The sequence below is a fragment of the Papaver somniferum genome, chromosome 3 (assembly GCF_003573695.1).
Source record: "Papaver somniferum cultivar HN1 chromosome 3, ASM357369v1, whole genome shotgun sequence".
NCBI lineage: Eukaryota > Viridiplantae > Streptophyta > Magnoliopsida > Ranunculales > Papaveraceae > Papaver > Papaver somniferum.
In genome coordinates this window covers 222,061,479-222,077,448 of record NC_039360.1, presented here as the reverse complement: position 1 = coordinate 222,077,448, position 15,970 = coordinate 222,061,479, and the positions used below count along the sequence as shown (strand labels likewise).

Below are 15,970 nucleotides of genomic sequence, written 5' to 3'. Positions count from 1 at the left end.
ATACCGCTTCCAATTAAAATAGAGAACGGGACCTACTCTGTCCATTTCCAATTGAAATAGAGTATGGGACCTACTCTGTCCATTTCCAAATAAGCACATGTGTGCATTTCCAATTATCAAAAGTGTTTAAAACACTGGCACAACCAGTAATCAAGTTTTTTGTGATCCATTTTATTGCATCGAATTTACCATTTAAAGCAGTAATAGTATTCAAACATATGCCCTCTAGATGCACACTCCGATATCCTTTATTCCTTTCCCTCCAGCAGAGCTTTTGCTTCAGCCTGTTGTGGGTCCAATGCTTTAGCTCCGAAGCATCTAAATCCAGCTCCATGTAACTAGGTGTTGGTTGTGACTTTATTTTTATGCCTTCTCTTATATATATATCTTTTGTATCTTCTACTCCACTTTCCTTGTGGTTAATTTAGATGTTTTGTTTCTTATTTATAGAAGAATAAAAAAAGATGTAATCATTGGATTTAGTTGTTGAGCAGCACATGCTCGACCACGCGTATCATTACGGTCTCTGAGCGTTGGGAGTTAGGACGTTAGCCAGATGGTGGAATATTAGTTGCCTGGTTAATGTTCAACCGCAGTGTACAAATTCTCAATTCTCCGAGATGATATATTGACCGGAAAAATCTACCGAGGTTTTCTCCCGACTGAAATAGAGAATGGTACCCACACTGCCCCATTTATAACCCAGATGATAGAAACTTTCATCTCGTCCATTCATTTCCTAGTAGGGATCTTTCTGGGGAGAAAGCTCAGATGGTGCAGCATCCCTCAATTCTGGCTATTCGTTGAATTCGTAGTGGAGTCAAAACTCTCAAAACTTAGAATTGCCATCATAATGTTTCTTTCTGGGGTGAAATTTCTCTCTTGCCGTTGGAAAGTCGTCCTGTAGAAGTTTTTTGAGTTTGAACTTTTGAATGCGGAAGAATATCCCGGTATAATGGGGTCCACTCTGACAAACCAATCCAAACTTCTGTACGGTATCCACGTGTCACATATCCAATCCATAACACAACCCCCAAAAACCAAAAAGACCCCACTAAACCTTCTCTTTCCGGAATTCGAAAACAAAGCGCGAAAAATGAAGACAAGAGGAGAGAGAGTGAGGTTTTGATTAATGAGAAGGAGGAGCTTGAATTTCCAGGGTAGGAAACTCTCTTTCCGGAATTGAAGATTTGGATCTTTACTGTATATGGTGTTTTCTTTAATTTTTTCTATGGTTATTCTACCTGGTAAGTGAGATTCGGGGTTTTCATATTTTTTTTTATAACTCTTCATTTTCCGTACTGTACTTAAATCTAACTAGCCATTAAAGAGAGCTTTTAATCTTACATTTTTTTTATAATTTTTTTTCTTCTTCTGATTTTCTGATTCTCCTTTTATGTGTTACTCTACTTGTTGTTTATTTAGTTGTTGAAATTTTTCATGATTTCTTAGACTTTTTTTTGTGTTGTTTTTAGCTCTTTAGGTCAGTTGTTAGGGTTTAAAATTGTAGTGATTTTGGTAGTTTGTTTTTTGCTCAATCTGTATTAATTTGTTTAAATTCGTAGCTGTTTCAAAGTTTTTATGAGTAGGGAGATTTAGTTTTTCTTTTAGTTGTGAGATGGGGTTTGATTTGAATTTTGATGGGGTTTTGTGCAGGGATTTCTCTTGAAGATAAGAAGAGTAGTTAATGTAAGTAATCATTTTACTTACCTCAATGTTTATCCGTTTTATGTAGTGTCTGACTATCAAGAATGGTGGTCGTGGTGGTGGTCAGGATTGTGATTTCATTATGAGATTTATTTGAGATGAAAAAACTTACTGGGGAATGTATATAGCTTATTTGGAGGTGGTGGTGTCAGAATTATGAATTCATCTTGGCATTTCCTTGACATCAATGTTTTCTGGGATGTACTGGTTGGGTAATGTAGTTAGCTTATTAGGTAGTGGATGTTGTGGCTGAAGTGGTGGTGGTGGTCAGAATTGTAGATTCATTCTGGAATTTTGTTTTGATTATGTCTCTTGAAATTTTTTGTAAGCATGTATGATTGTGTCTGGTTCATTACAGATTGGTGTCTGAGTTTAAAATTTCGCATGAAGTTTTGCAAATAACATTGATTTGTTTTTCTGATTTATGTTTGTAGATTAATGAGAAATATTAATGGAGAGCCATCAGTTCATTTACAAGCGTTAGGCGATCTAAGAGACTGTTTTATGATCTTTGGAAGGTGACTTTGATATCGAATTTGTATTCGTCTGGAAGCAAATATCTGGATATGATGTTCACGATTGATTTTGAATTGGATCCTGTCTTCAGTTCTTGCTTTAATTAAGTTATAGGAAACTAGCTTTTCCCTCTTAAGTACCCAAAATGAGGACACAGACACAATTAAAAGCGAAAGGAAACACCAGGCCTAGCCCTCAGCAAGCAACATTTGAGCTCAAGTCTCGAGTAATTCATACATTAAATAAGCTTGCAGATCGAGATACCTACCAGTTAGGAGTTGAAGAGCTGGAAAAAACTGCTGAGAGTTTAACGCCAGAAGGTGTTGCACCGTTTATTTCTTGTGTTATTGATACTGACTCGGGTCAGAAGAGTGCAGTTCGGAAAGAATGTGTTAGAATTATGGGTACGTTGGCGAGATTCCACGATGGGCTTCTTGGTCCACACGTATCAAAAATGATGTCTAGCATTGTAAAGCGGCTAAAAGATCCCGATTCTGTGGTTAGGGATGCTTGTGTGGAAGCTGTGGGGGTTTTGGCTTCAAAATTGAGTAACTACGAGGAAGAGAGTGATGGATCTTTTGTTTTGCTAGTTAAGCCACTTTTTGAAGCGTTGGGTGAACAGAATAAGGTGGTGCAGTGTGGTTCAGCATTATGTCTAGCTAGTGTCATAGACAATGCTATTGATCCTCCAATCTCAATTTTGGCACGTATGTTGACTCGAATCACCAAGTTCCTAAAGAATCCTCACTTTATGGCGAAGCCGGCTGTTGTCGATTTGGTTAGAAGTATAATTCAGGTAACTGCGAAGCTAAGAATTTAATTTTTACTGTCCCTTATATTTTCTTGTTCTAATGTTTCCTCTATTGTTGCTGGTATTGTGGCTAAGTTGTGCATGTTTCCCTTGCAAATTTTCAGGCAGGGGGTGCTTCATCCCAGAACACCTTATCTGCTGCCATGTCCAGCATTCAGGAAGCTCTTAAAAGCAGTGACTGGGCGACAAGGAAAGCTGCCTCTGTAGCACTGGCAGGTATAGTCGTAAGTGGCGGTTCTTCGTTGATGTCTTTCAAGGCATCTTGCATCCGTGCCCTTGAGTCCTGTCGCTTTGACAAGGTTAGTGTGTCTCACTTTACTTATTCGAAGGACATTTAGATTCCCCATAGAGATCTTGCATTAGTTCTCATTTGCTGGTTCTCACTTCTTGTAGGTGAAACCTGTTAGAGATTCAGTATCCCAAGCACTGCATTGCTGGAAAAGCCTTCCAGGATCTGATGCTGCTGATCTATCCGAAACAGGATCTTCTACTAAAGGTTTGTTTGCTGTATATTAACATACAGCTGTGTGAATCATTTTGGATGGTGATCTATTGATATTTAGGAAAGGCTGTAACTTATAATTCATATTATCACAATAGAGAATCTTCGAGGTGAGTACAGTGATCTTACCGGTGCAAGTGACGGTGGGTGGAAAGATGTTGCTTCCAAGAATATAGGGAAAGAAACAGTCAGCAAAAGGGTTCCTCTAACTGCTAGGAGAATGGGCGCAAATAATGTACCAAGTCCTCAAAAATCCAAAGCAGAAGATTGGGAGATTGAAATTGCTGTTCCGAAGACCTGTCCAATTAATTTAATGGACAGACAGGAGGAAGAATCTGAGGGTAGTTGTCTTACTAAAGCATTTGAAAGAAGAACTGAAGATACTAGAGTTCTGCAAGATAACACATATGATTATTCTCCAACAGATGATATATCTGAGTGTTCAATGTCAAATCTAGTCGATGGTAAGTTTGAGATTAAACGGGTGAGTCATGACTTTCTTGAGAAAAGTACTGTTGTGAAGGCAGTGGAGAGGAACAAACAGCCTACTGCTGAAGAAGTTGTGTTCCAACATCCAGTATGTCCAGAAAGGTCACTGAATCGCCAGAGTTTGGATTCCACAATTACAGAAGTGAGCTCACAAGTTGTGCGTGGGTGTTGCTCTCAAACAGCAAATGAGATGGCCATAATGCAGAAACAACTTTCTGAGATTGAAAACAAACAGTCAAGTCTAATGGATATGTTGCAGGTATTTTCTTATTATCTTGTTATTATTCTTGACATAACATTAATATATGCCTATCTACTTTTTACTATCTGTGCAATTGATTTTAACTCAACAGTCAACATTAATCCAGAGCATTAGTATATTTTGGCATGTGCTAGTGGTTATAGATTCGCAATTGCATGTTAAATAATTGCTATCTACTTTTCATTAAAATATCATAGGTTTCTTTAGCTTCACTCTGGTTTTTTGAGTTGTTTAACTGCTCTAGGTCTAGCACATACTCGTTAATATTGTCATACTCTGTTACTGCAAGTAACCTATGTTTAGCTGCTGACATCTTTTGGATCTGTGTCACTTAAGAATTGGTCTGATGTATATACCCCAAATCAAATTGGATATGTACCTTATAAGAATGCTGTAAATCATTTCAAAATATGCTACCTTATAAACTGTTCAGAGGCATTTATGTAGCTTTAATTCCTTTGGTGGTTTTTTTTAAAAAAAAAATTGTTCAGCTGTTCATGGGGAGTACAATGGAGAGCTTATCTATGTTGCACTCAAAAGTGCTTGGTTTAGAAAATTCAGTCGACAGAATTGCACAAGACTTCGTTCACAAGAGCCACTCTAATATGGCAGGCTCCAAAGTTTTGAGAAACAGCCATAGTGTCTCTTCTTCCCCAAGAGTTTCTACCTGCACCCCTAGGACATCTATGGATATACAGCCGAGACGATCTTCCCGATTGGCTGCAAAGAGCAGGGACGTTTGGGAGGGCACTTCAGTTTCTGAATGTAGATCAAGCACTTCAGAGAAACAAGGTGTTGACATGCGGAAAGATCACAGGCTAAACGTGACAGGAAAGTATGTGAAACCAAATATTATAACTGAACCTAAAAATTCAAGTTTTCGTGCACGAAAAGTTGAGGAAACTATTACTGCTTCGCCCCGTAACTTCAGTGGCAGAGAAAATAGTCTAGGTTATAATAATAACTTGTGGAAACTTGTAAAGGATTATATTTGCAAAGGTGACTTAGATTCTGCATTTGTCGGGGTTCTCCGCTCCGGTGATGACCTTACTCTGATGGAACTTTTGGATCGAACTGGTCCCGTTTTGGAAATGTTGTCACAAGATACGGCCTGTGAGGTTCTTAGCACATTGGCATCTCACTTCCTGGATCAGAGATTTTTGGGCTCCATAATTCCTTGGTTGCAGCAGGTAAGATATCACACACTCCTAACTTAAGTCTTGTTTCATGTTATTTACACATGCAGACCACAAAGGATGGAAGATTAGTTTATTCACCATAAATCTGTAATCTTTAATTGAAATGAACCACTAGGTCCTCAAGTATGTCAATTTTCTCCCTGAATTTCACTACATGATTAAAAAAATAACATATTCATATTTTTTTCTTCTGCACAACGACAATGAGAAGCTATATCTTTATGCTATTGCTTGCTGTGTTGTTAGATGGTGGACTTGAGCAATACCTATGGACCAGATTACCTTGATCTACCAGCCAAAGCCAGGAGAGAATTCTTGTCTGCTGTACAAGAAGCAGCAAGCATGGATTTTCCAAACCCAGCTGACAGGAGATCTGTCACACAGCTTGCATTGAAGTTGCGCCATGCTTGGGGTGAGCTACTCTTTAACTTTTAAACTCAACTCCTTTTGTTATGTCAAACTTGCAAACGTTTCAGCTTCTTTAAAACTGAACACATTTTCTTGTTTTGTAGGGAAATTCTCTCAATAACAGGAGACCCAGTTTGTGAATTACATACATCATTAACATCAAGCGTTTTCAAATAGAGATTTTACGTTTAAAGAATCATGTGAAGTGTACTTTGTTGGTATTAGTATTAGTCCCCAATTCCACTTGTTTTTATGAATTAGAGGTAGTTTTCTTTCTCCAGTCCTAGTGTTTGTAGAAGTTTTATAAAAACTCTTGAATTGAAGGAATTCCAAAAATTTGTATGGAAGACTGACATTCTGAATTGCTATATGTGGAAAAACTGGCTATCTGTGCAATTTGAATTGTAACATTAATCGAGAGCATTGTCATCTTTTGGCCTGAACCAGTGGTTATAGAGTCGCAATTGCATGTTAAATACATATACACTAAGCTACCATAAAATTACACAAAATGGGCACCCCAAGATGCAAAAACTTTCATAGCAGAAACTCCATAGTCGATAGTTTCAGCAGCGGCATATTGGCAATGGCAATTTAGAACAAACTCTTAGGTAGAAACTCAATGTGGTAGGACCAGACTTTGACCCCAAGGCCATTCTCAAAGATTGATAAGTTCGCCTGGTTCGCCAACTTCAACCATAGACGATTTTATCCATCTCATTTTGAGGGTTGAATTCTTCGTTCATGGCTCAAAATCTCTCATTGGAGAAGGACTAGTAGGACTATAGAGATCAGCCTCAATCCGAGGAGGCTCACTCTTGCTCCTGTTCTTTCTTGGTTTCGGTCCCTCTCTTCGTCTTGTCCCTGCTTCTCGGTCTTCACCCCTTCTTTGGCCACTCCGGTGTATCCCAGCTTCTCGGTCTTCATTTCTTCTTTGGCTACTTTTCTTTCTATGTTCCCTCTCTTCGCTCCTTGGGATTTTCCCATTAACTTCTTTTGTATTAACATCAGGGCTCTTAGGAACCTCATATAAGGTTACAGGACCACCTCCTCTGTGAGCAAACAGATTTTCTGTATTTTCTGGTGGCGATTGAAAAGTCTCTAGCAACCCCACCACTTGACTCATCATTGGTCTTCCTTTGGGATTTTGACTGAGACATTGGTAGGCCAAATTTGCCACCTTTTGAGCAACTCTAGGAGAATATTGTCCTTCCATTCTTGGATCTAATATCCTTACCAATTTTTTGCTATGGATCAATAGAGGCCGTGCCCATTCAACCAAGTTATGTTCTCTGCTTGGCCTGCTCTTGTCCATAGCTCTTCTCCCAATCAGCAGCTCAAGGAGTACAACTCCATAACCATAAACATCACTTCTAGCTGTTAGATGACCTGTTCGCGGGAAAAAACCATGACTTAGCACATAAATCACAAACTATGACCTATATGTATAGCTAGTCCAATATTTTCCACCCATGAGTAAAATGATTCCAGAAGAACCCTCCATGTGATTGGTTGGGATTTGACCGATCAGGACAGCGGACAAGTTTGACTGTTGAAATTTTATTAATCAATGGGCGGGGTCTTCTGGATTCTTTTTTCCAAGTCAAACATAGGTCAGCATTATAACAATCATACATAGTACTATGGAGTACAAAATAGTGATTTTGATCCCAATACTACAGAGGGAGACAAACTAAGCTCACTTACCAGTCATCACATACTCTGGAGCTGCATATCCATAAGTTCCCATTACACGTGTTGAAACATGTGTTTGGTCTCCCATAGGTCCATCCTTCGCTAGACCAAAATCTGATAGTTTAGCATTATAATCCTGCATAATTTGAACCGCGTACATTAGGTTTCAAAGAGAGAATGATTAGCACAAATTGAGTTACTAGGATTTTCTTTCAAAACAGTGTTTGTAAATTATGCTGACCTCATCTAGCAAAATGTTTGATGTCTTGAAGTCTCGATAAATGACAGGTCTTTCTGCTCCATGAAGAAAAGCTAGCCCTTTGGCAGCATCTAAAGCAATCTTCATTCTGATCGACCAAGGCATTGTAAGGCATACTTCTGCAAGTAGGAAGGACAATTCAAGTTAGTAACACAACAGTGTTCTGAAGTTTCGTATTTTTAGTAGAAAATAATCTAGGTACCAACTTCGGAAGAGGTGCTTCTCCAAACTCCCACATGCCATGAATTCGTAGACCAACAACCGGTGTTCATCTTCGCAGCAGAATCCAATGAGTTTCACGAGATTAGGATGGCTGAGTTGGCCTAAGTAGTTCACCTCTGCCTGCAATATAACTCAAAAGTGTTAATCGAAAATGAAACAGATGGTGCACTAATGAACTATATCCCGTTAAATTCTAGTCATATCTCTTTATGGAAAATGATTCTACATAAATTCAAGAGAAGATTCAATTGAGTGCATCTGTCCGTACATTGTGCTGTCTTTTTTCAACAGTCATGCAATGCTATTAATTCTAGTACTAAATTCTTGGATAGGATTTTGTAAAAACCACACTTTCTGGAGAAAATTTATTATTTAAAATCAAAGCAAATGCCACCTTAATTATCCTCTGACTTACCCTAGAATATTGTTTCACAGTTAACTATTAACAAAAGTAACTGCGTAAAAAAGGAAAAGTTGACTGGTAGAATTAATCAGGAGGAAGAAAAGAGGCAAGGAAAGACAAATACCAGCCACTCTCTATCTCCTTGAAACCCCTCTGGGTTAAGCTGTTTGATTGCAACTTGAGTACTCTTGATACCCTGCCTGACAGTTTCGTCTATTAGTCCTCTATATACAATCCCAAACCCGCCCTCACCAAGAATTTGATCTGGCCTGAAGTTCTTGGTCGCTATTTTCATCTCAAGATATGAAAATATGTAGACATCACGATACCCTGGGTTCTGACGAAGATCTTTAACATTTTTTGGGGTCTGTACTACTGGAGTGGTATTTACATCAGGTTTCGGCAGTTGAACTGGCGCTACGGCACTATCTGGTTTGGTTGGAGATGGTAATCCAATTTGTTTGTGTTGAACTACATTGAATAAACAAAAGACAGCAAACAAGTTTTCTTTATTAGCAAAATCAATGTGGTAGGATCAAAACACAATGCACACAACACAAGAACACGAAAACATAATTGGTAACTTAATAGTCTGCACTTACAAACACAGAATGCGTTAATTAAGAATGTCCATGGTCACTAATAGCCGTTGTTTATACCATAGGGATACACAAAGATACATTTATTTCATAAAATGTAAAGCTTTTCGATTATAAGAATTATCTTCAAAACATCACATTCCTAAACAAAACTAGGCCAATGTTAATCAACTTATGGAATACACATATGACGACCCTCACAACATTTTAACATAGGATTATTCTCTATACACAAAATGTTGGCAAATCTAAAACACAATAACAAATACAATTGCGTATGCCTCTTTAGTAGAATGATAAAGGCATTGGATATTGATACCAACAACCTGAATTCATTCGATATTGGTCAGCTTCTTACATTCTACCTACCAATCAGATAGACATGAATATTGGCTATCTCCTTGAAACCCATTAACACCCAGAAACACCAAATCATCAAAGTTTGTTTTTTTACAAATCAAAACAAAAACCCATATAGATAATCAAACAAAAAAAGGGGAATCAATCATTACCTGGTTTATGGTCAGCAAGAGTTTTGCAGGGAGTTAAGCAATTCCCCATCAATTTGAAATTCTTAAACATTTTGACTCATTTCTTGATCTTCTCTTTCAAAGATCAGGAAGTGAGCATGTATTAGAAAACTAAGAAATGGGTTTTGATTCTGGGTTGGGGAACGGAATTCCGAGAACGGGGGTGTAGACTTAAGCTAGAAAATCGGAAGAAGAAGAAAGGAAATGGAAAAGTTTTGGTATTTTGTTTCAAACTTCGTAATTTGTTTTAGTTGTTTTTGGTAAATTTCGTTTTGCTCCTTTTAATAGGAGTGTTGTTCCTTCGGATAGCTCAGTTGAGCCGCCGAATACGCCAAACCATTAGCTGTTCTTCTCAATTACCAAAATGGCCTTGTGTTTATATAATCCGCTTTTTGATTTTTAAAGATGAAATAAAGCAATGCCAATCATAAAACACTATGCTTACTGGCATCTGATACAATACTCTCGAACAGATCGCCTAACACTTCCATCTTATGAGAAACCTTTTGTGGTCATTTCCTCGTAAAGATACTTACCTCTTGGATATCAACACAGACTAATGCAGGTTTTGGTTTCATCATGTGAAATTTTACAGGGAATTTCAAGACAGGAGGTATTGGAAGTTTCAGAGCTTCATCAACAGAAGAAGCAGAAGCAATAACTCTACTTCATATTGTCCAATGGGCCATTACAAAGAAGATTGAAAATTTGGTCATTGAAGGGGACAATCTAGCAACAATTATGTACGTTCAAGGAAAAAGCAACTCAATCCAGTGGCAGTGTATTGCAGTTCTAAATGAAGTAGAATTTGGTAAATCAGTTAGTGTCTTTTTGGGTTTCAAAACTGTGGACAGGAAAGCAAATGGAGCAGCAGATATTTTGGCAAAAAAAAGGAAGGAATTCCACAGTCTATCAATCTTGGGAAGAATCAGCACCTCTTTTTATCATTCCTAGACTTACTTTTGATTATGTAACAACTTATGATGCAAACAATTTAAATTACGTTGATCATGTACTACCAAAAACTACTAATCCATCATATTCAGCCATTGTTGGGCATACTCAAACAGAGTTTGCCTTAAACGAGACTGAATCAAATGGTTAGAAGTCTCTTTTCTCTTAATATATCTACCTTATTTTCAAAAGAAAAAAGATGAAATAAAGCATCGTCCACAAGGAAGTGGGCGCAAAGGTCTATGGGAAACATTGAAGTGGGCGCAAGAAAAGAAGCTTAACAAGGTAGAATTTGAACTGGATTCGTACATAATAGCTGATGCAGTCAACAACCAAAGATGCAATATAGGTTGGAAGATTCGTAACATGCTCTTGGACGTTAAAAGTATCTTTATGAATAATAGTTCCTGGAGCTGTAAATATGTGCCTAAGGAAAAAAATAAAGTATCACATTTGTTGGCAAACTTTGCTAGAGTGTCTTGTATTAGTAGTGTTTGGTTATTATTACCTCATGAGAACATCCAATATCAACTTCAGGATGATGCAAAATCTGTAACCTCTTAATTCTAACCAATACAACTCTTTTGCTTCAAAAAAAAAGCATTGTGCACAACCAGGAATGCTTAAAATTTTTTTTTTTGATTCAAAAAGAAATTTGTTGATATCATAGAGAGATTACACGTGCATTATGAGCAACCCATTCCTGAATATCAAGAGGGAACTTATCTAAAAATTGAAAGTCAGCCTTCAAAAGTCTAGCTTTTAGCTAACTTATCCGGTACCCCCTTTGGAAACCTCCCCTTACTGATATATACTTCCAGTGACTATTCTTTTTCTCGAAAGAAACCTAATATCTAAGATTAAAGACTATTCATCCAGTGAACCTAGAAATTTGGTTCATTTATCGACTTAACTAAGACATCACTATCAGACCCAAAAATGATATTACTGAAATTTTTTGAAACTGCCAAAGATACACCTGCTTTCATAGCCTTGCACTAGTTCCTCAATTTCAATACCTTCCTTCAAGGAATGCTTGAACTTATTTAAGGAGAATTTTGGGGTTACCCTTGTCCCTTGATAGAATAGACGATGATTGTTGTTTTAAAAAGATAACAACTCCAAAATTGTATACCTTGATGGAGAGTACTAACGAACCTTTTGTAGTTATGAGAAATCCTACTATACATCCAGAGTAGATATAAATGAGTTTTCACAGGTATTTTTGATGGACTTGCAAGCATCGATGTCGATGCTAAGGACACAAAAGACTTTACGTGGTTTAGTGTTATAACTTATGTGCGCATGGGTGATTTCGCTATGATTAGAAGATGACTACAAGTGCTCTTCGAAATACAATGATGTTCTTTCTCTATACTTTTGCTCTGCTATGAATCCTAAAAAGCTCGACCCTCATTACATCAGCTCGTCAGTGGATACCAGCTCATCTTGCTCGTTGGTCTTCTAGCTCTTCTTTGGCAAGTCCTTTTCAGAGAATGTTATGGTTATCCTTTGATGAAGAAACTTCCTTTAACGAAGCTTGTCTAATAATCTTCGCTAAGGCTGTGGTTGTCCCATTATTCTTCAATGAATACCCTTTCGCCACATTTCCAGTCAAACTGTAGTCCTAACAATCCGACCATCCTGACTTCACATTAAATGCTTATGTACCCATTTCAAACTCGACGCTTGATCTGGTTATAACTTTTCACTTGTCGCCATCTCGGAAGAAGGATAGATATTTCGATTCACGGAAAAGTAACCATTCAGATTGTAATCAGTGTAATCTTTCACACCCATGTTTCTCATGTTCATTGAGATTTGTCTACATGACGACTTGGTTTTCTTCCCACACACCTTTTGCGAATAATGAGATCCAATGAAATACAAAGTGAATAGCGTTTTTTAGAAGTATTGACGTTTTGTTGACAACATGTCTTGATGAACCTCTCTTCGACCTTATTTATAATATAGGAGTTTTGAAACTTCTAATAACATTGAATACAAGGAAGTAAACATACAAAGATGGATCTAAGACCAAGTGAAAGTTGTACAAATCCAGAAATTCTTATCCCTATCTTGTAGACAATGAAAAGATGAGTTCATCGCAAAAAAGAATGAGGTCATTGCGGTATCAGACAAATAAGTTATGAGAAAAATAGCTGGAGAAAATACCATGTTTACAACTAGCTGATAAGTGCATTTACAACTGGCGATTCTGGTAAGAACAATTTGCATTAACACTTTTGAATTTGAGTTTTTTTACAATCAACACACGTGGGGAACCTTATCCACCGATTATGGATGTACTTTTATGCAAATAACTGTTGTTTTTGAGTTTTTTTTTACAATCGGTACTTGCGGAAAATTGTATCCTCCGATTATGATTAATCGACCGTAAAAATGAAGAACATGTGTCAATTTCGGATTCGTGTTCATCATGGATTAAGAACATTGAGAACGATCAACCATAGTGTAAATGCCTTATCGGCCGATTATTCTTGAACCCAAAAAAGTTCCCAAAATTTTTGAATCAAAAAAATTCAAATTTTGATGATCAATCAACAATAGTTTGTTTCACATCTTATACGATTATTTAATTATTAATTAATTATAGATAGATTAGCCATTATCAAAAGATGGCGGATAAGAAACTTTAAAAAATACCTTAGAATGACCCTATCTTAACTTATTAGGTAAGCCACAAATAATTGAAGTAGGTTTCAAATTTACCAGGTTAAACTAGCTATAAATATAAAACTAGGATGTTACATTAAACATATGGATAAATTAATTAAGGCAGTGACGGGGTATAATTCTTATGAAGTTCAATGCAACCCTATTGTTGAAAAAATAAAAATCGTAAACCTACATAATGTAAGCAATTCTAACTTTCTTGATTATCACCCTATTTATTTGAAAACCGTCGACCCTGTTTAAATGTTCATGTACTAATGGGTCGATGATTAATCTCATATTGTTTCAATAATTAGAAAAGCATGCTCTTTAACATGCATATTTGATGATGCCATTACTTATTTCATCGGATCTCTCGTACAATCATCGACAAATGAGAAGAATCAAAGAAAAGAATTTTTCATATATTATAAATCGACATCGAAGTTCTTAATATTATTATAAATGCACCAAAACACAGATGATGCTTAAAGTAATTTTCATATAATATAATTACCTACGACTAAAATTATTTCTTTTGCAAATTATGATTTAGGTTGGTTTTGATATTTGTACTTTAAATGGTTTATGGTTTAAAAGTATATAAAGAAGAGTTGTAGGATTATTCCATAAAAAGCATGACAACATTTGTGGTTAGATGATTTAACAAAAATAACAGAAAATAGAGAAGAACAACTGGGAGATACGAAAGTCAGGCAGTCTATCTAACTATGAGTTTTATTACCAATGCCACTATGATTACTAAATATTTTGTTTCGTACTCGTGATTTGTATATATGTATTTAAAATAAGGTTGTATTTAGTGGCCGCCATTAATTAGTTTACAAAATTCATAATCATTCGGAACGTATTTCTTATTAATCGAGGTGGAATGGGTTTCTTTTTTTTTTGATACATTAACCTGCCAGCCATCAAATGGTATGATGTTTGGCATGCATGTGCCCTTCCACAATAGAGATAGGGGTTCAAACCCTGTAATTGCCATAAATAATTTATAAGGAATTAAGGATGTAATCCTTCCAAACCATAAAAAAGGAAGAAAAAAAATGATACGTTAACCTAAATTTTATGTTATTACAGACATTCAATCCAACTTCTTTTACAGGACTAAGTTGTTTCAACAGTTCAGAATCTAAAGCACACATCACAATCACACCGATAAACCCAACACATTTTCGTTGTTTTCTTCATTTCCTGGTTTCGGAAGGAACCTGGAGACATCTAAAAAGGAAATGGTATCTATGAAATCATTGATTTAATACATGTATAGAAGGCTATGGTAATTCACCAATGATCAGTACGTTTTATTCTACCGCGTTTTTCTTTGGTTTTCGCGTTTTGTCATTTTCCTTCTCCGGTCTTCGTTTTCTTTCCGTTTGATTGTTCACAGCCAGAGAAGCGTCAACTCACGCGTTTGTATTAAATTACGAGACTACCATTCCAATCACATTTTGATTTCGACAAGAGTACTGCTGCCGCACGGATGGAGATATCCCGGTGCATGGCAATTTTAACCACACTTTTTAGAGTTATTGGGTTCAGATTATGTCAACCGAGTCAGAGAATGGTCGGCCAATACCGTTAGAGTACTGTTTTAATTGAGTTAAGAGTTGTTGATTAAAATAACAAGTTGTTATCAACTTATCATCCAACTTGGATTATTTGAAGTCGTTGATTTACTTGTTAATATTATGATGATTAACAAATGATTCTCCATACCATATCATTGACTGGTTGGTTCAACTTGATCAATCAATCATATTCAACTATATAATTCACGCTTCTTTCTTCTAGAAGCAGACTTTTTTTAGTAGTTTTTTTCTTTCTAATATTACATCTTTAATAAAACCTCGTTCGAAAGCTAAATTTGTCTAATTACGTACTAATAGAGTTTAATAATTACATCCTTAATAAAGATTATTTTTTTCACAAAATTGGTTAAAAAGACCAAAATCAATAATTCCAGGGTGAAATGGACAATTAGATTTTGATGCTGTTTAAATGGACAAAAATGTAAAAATAGTCAGGATGTAACCAGTTTCATCGTGCCCATTTTCAAATATTTTTTCTTATTTTTAATTTACACAGGATGTATCCAGTTTCATACTTGCTATTTTTTAAATTTAAGCTAGGATGAATTCAGTTTCATCCTTGCTATTTTTTTCTTTGGCCATTTCACCCAAACTATTTTTTACTCGTCCATTTGAACCGTGATTTAAAAATATTTGGACCAATGACTCCTTTTTCGTATTTTTTTTATTATTATTTTTTTTTTGACCTTTTCTAATTGGAAGATAACGAGTGAAAATAATATTTTCATTTGTACACTGATAAACACAACAACCCTTCATTACGTGTACCATCCAGTAGTTAAGCTGCTGCCTAGTCATCGTTAAAATTCTCCACTGCCTTAGAGCTTTTCCAATGATGGTTGTGTGTGTTTTCTAAGTGACAACCCAAACAAGACATCCTCATTTCAAATTTTCTTAAATTTAGGGGAGAAAACATTTCATCTCCAACTAGATTTTGTGCCCATGCTACGCACCGGGGGACCCAAAAACCATTCACCATTGTTCTTTTTGGGACTTCGCCACACCGTCGCGATGCATTTTGGATTTGGTATGGCTCAGTTTCGCCTCGCCCGATCATTTAGGATTTTCTAATTTGGTGTGGCTCGGCTTCGCCTCTCCCCGTTTCGACACATTTTTGTGGTCTAA

At 36.5% G+C, this 15,970-nt stretch overlaps 2 protein-coding genes across 2 annotated transcripts; one reads left to right on the top strand and one right to left on the bottom strand.

The window, feature by feature from the left end:
- Nucleotides 1–1,107: 1,107 nt before the first annotated feature.
- Nucleotides 1,108–6,314, top strand: LOC113358750 (TORTIFOLIA1-like protein 2). The gene is made up of 9 exons (XM_026602410.1): nt 1,108–1,247; nt 1,657–1,689; nt 2,142–3,019; nt 3,139–3,333; nt 3,428–3,530; nt 3,635–4,284; nt 4,779–5,477; nt 5,733–5,898; nt 5,999–6,314. The coding sequence occupies exons 3-9, from the start codon at nt 2,369–2,371 to the stop codon at nt 6,013–6,015; spliced, it is 2,481 nt and encodes an 826-aa protein (XP_026458195.1). The 5' UTR covers nt 1,108–1,247; nt 1,657–1,689; nt 2,142–2,368; the 3' UTR covers nt 6,016–6,314.
- Nucleotides 6,286–9,837, bottom strand: LOC113358751 (probable serine/threonine-protein kinase PBL17). The gene is made up of 6 exons (XM_026602411.1): nt 9,585–9,837; nt 8,598–8,944; nt 8,055–8,190; nt 7,831–7,967; nt 7,602–7,725; nt 6,286–7,283 (listed from the first exon to the last, which is right to left on the bottom strand). The coding sequence occupies exons 1-6, from the start codon at nt 9,652–9,654 to the stop codon at nt 6,637–6,639; spliced, it is 1,461 nt and encodes a 486-aa protein (XP_026458196.1). The 5' UTR covers nt 9,655–9,837; the 3' UTR covers nt 6,286–6,636.
- Nucleotides 9,838–15,970: the final 6,133 nt, after the last annotated feature.

What these genes read in the sequence shown, in the direction of transcription:
- LOC113358750 (XM_026602410.1), top strand. Translation starts at nt 2,369, where the DNA reads ATGAGGACACAGACACAATTAAAAGCGAAAGGAAACACCAGGCCTAGC. An exon ending in TGGTTAGAAGTATAATTCAG is followed by an intron (nt 3,020 to 3,138) that starts GTAACTGCGAAG and finishes GCAAATTTTCAG; the next exon opens with GCAGGGGGTGCTTCATCCCA. An exon ending in TAATTCCTTGGTTGCAGCAG is followed by an intron (nt 5,478 to 5,732) that starts GTAAGATATCAC and finishes CTGTGTTGTTAG; the next exon opens with ATGGTGGACTTGAGCAATAC.
- LOC113358751 (XM_026602411.1), bottom strand. Translation starts at nt 9,654, where the DNA reads ATGTTTAAGAATTTCAAATTGATGGGGAATTGCTTAACTCCCTGCAAA. An exon ending in TCTTGCTGACCATAAACCAG is followed by an intron (nt 8,945 to 9,584) that starts GTAATGATTGAT and finishes TATTCAATGTAG; the next exon opens with TTCAACACAAACAAATTGGA. An exon ending in AAGGAGATAGAGAGTGGCTG is followed by an intron (nt 8,191 to 8,597) that starts GTATTTGTCTTT and finishes GTTATATTGCAG; the next exon opens with GCAGAGGTGAACTACTTAGG.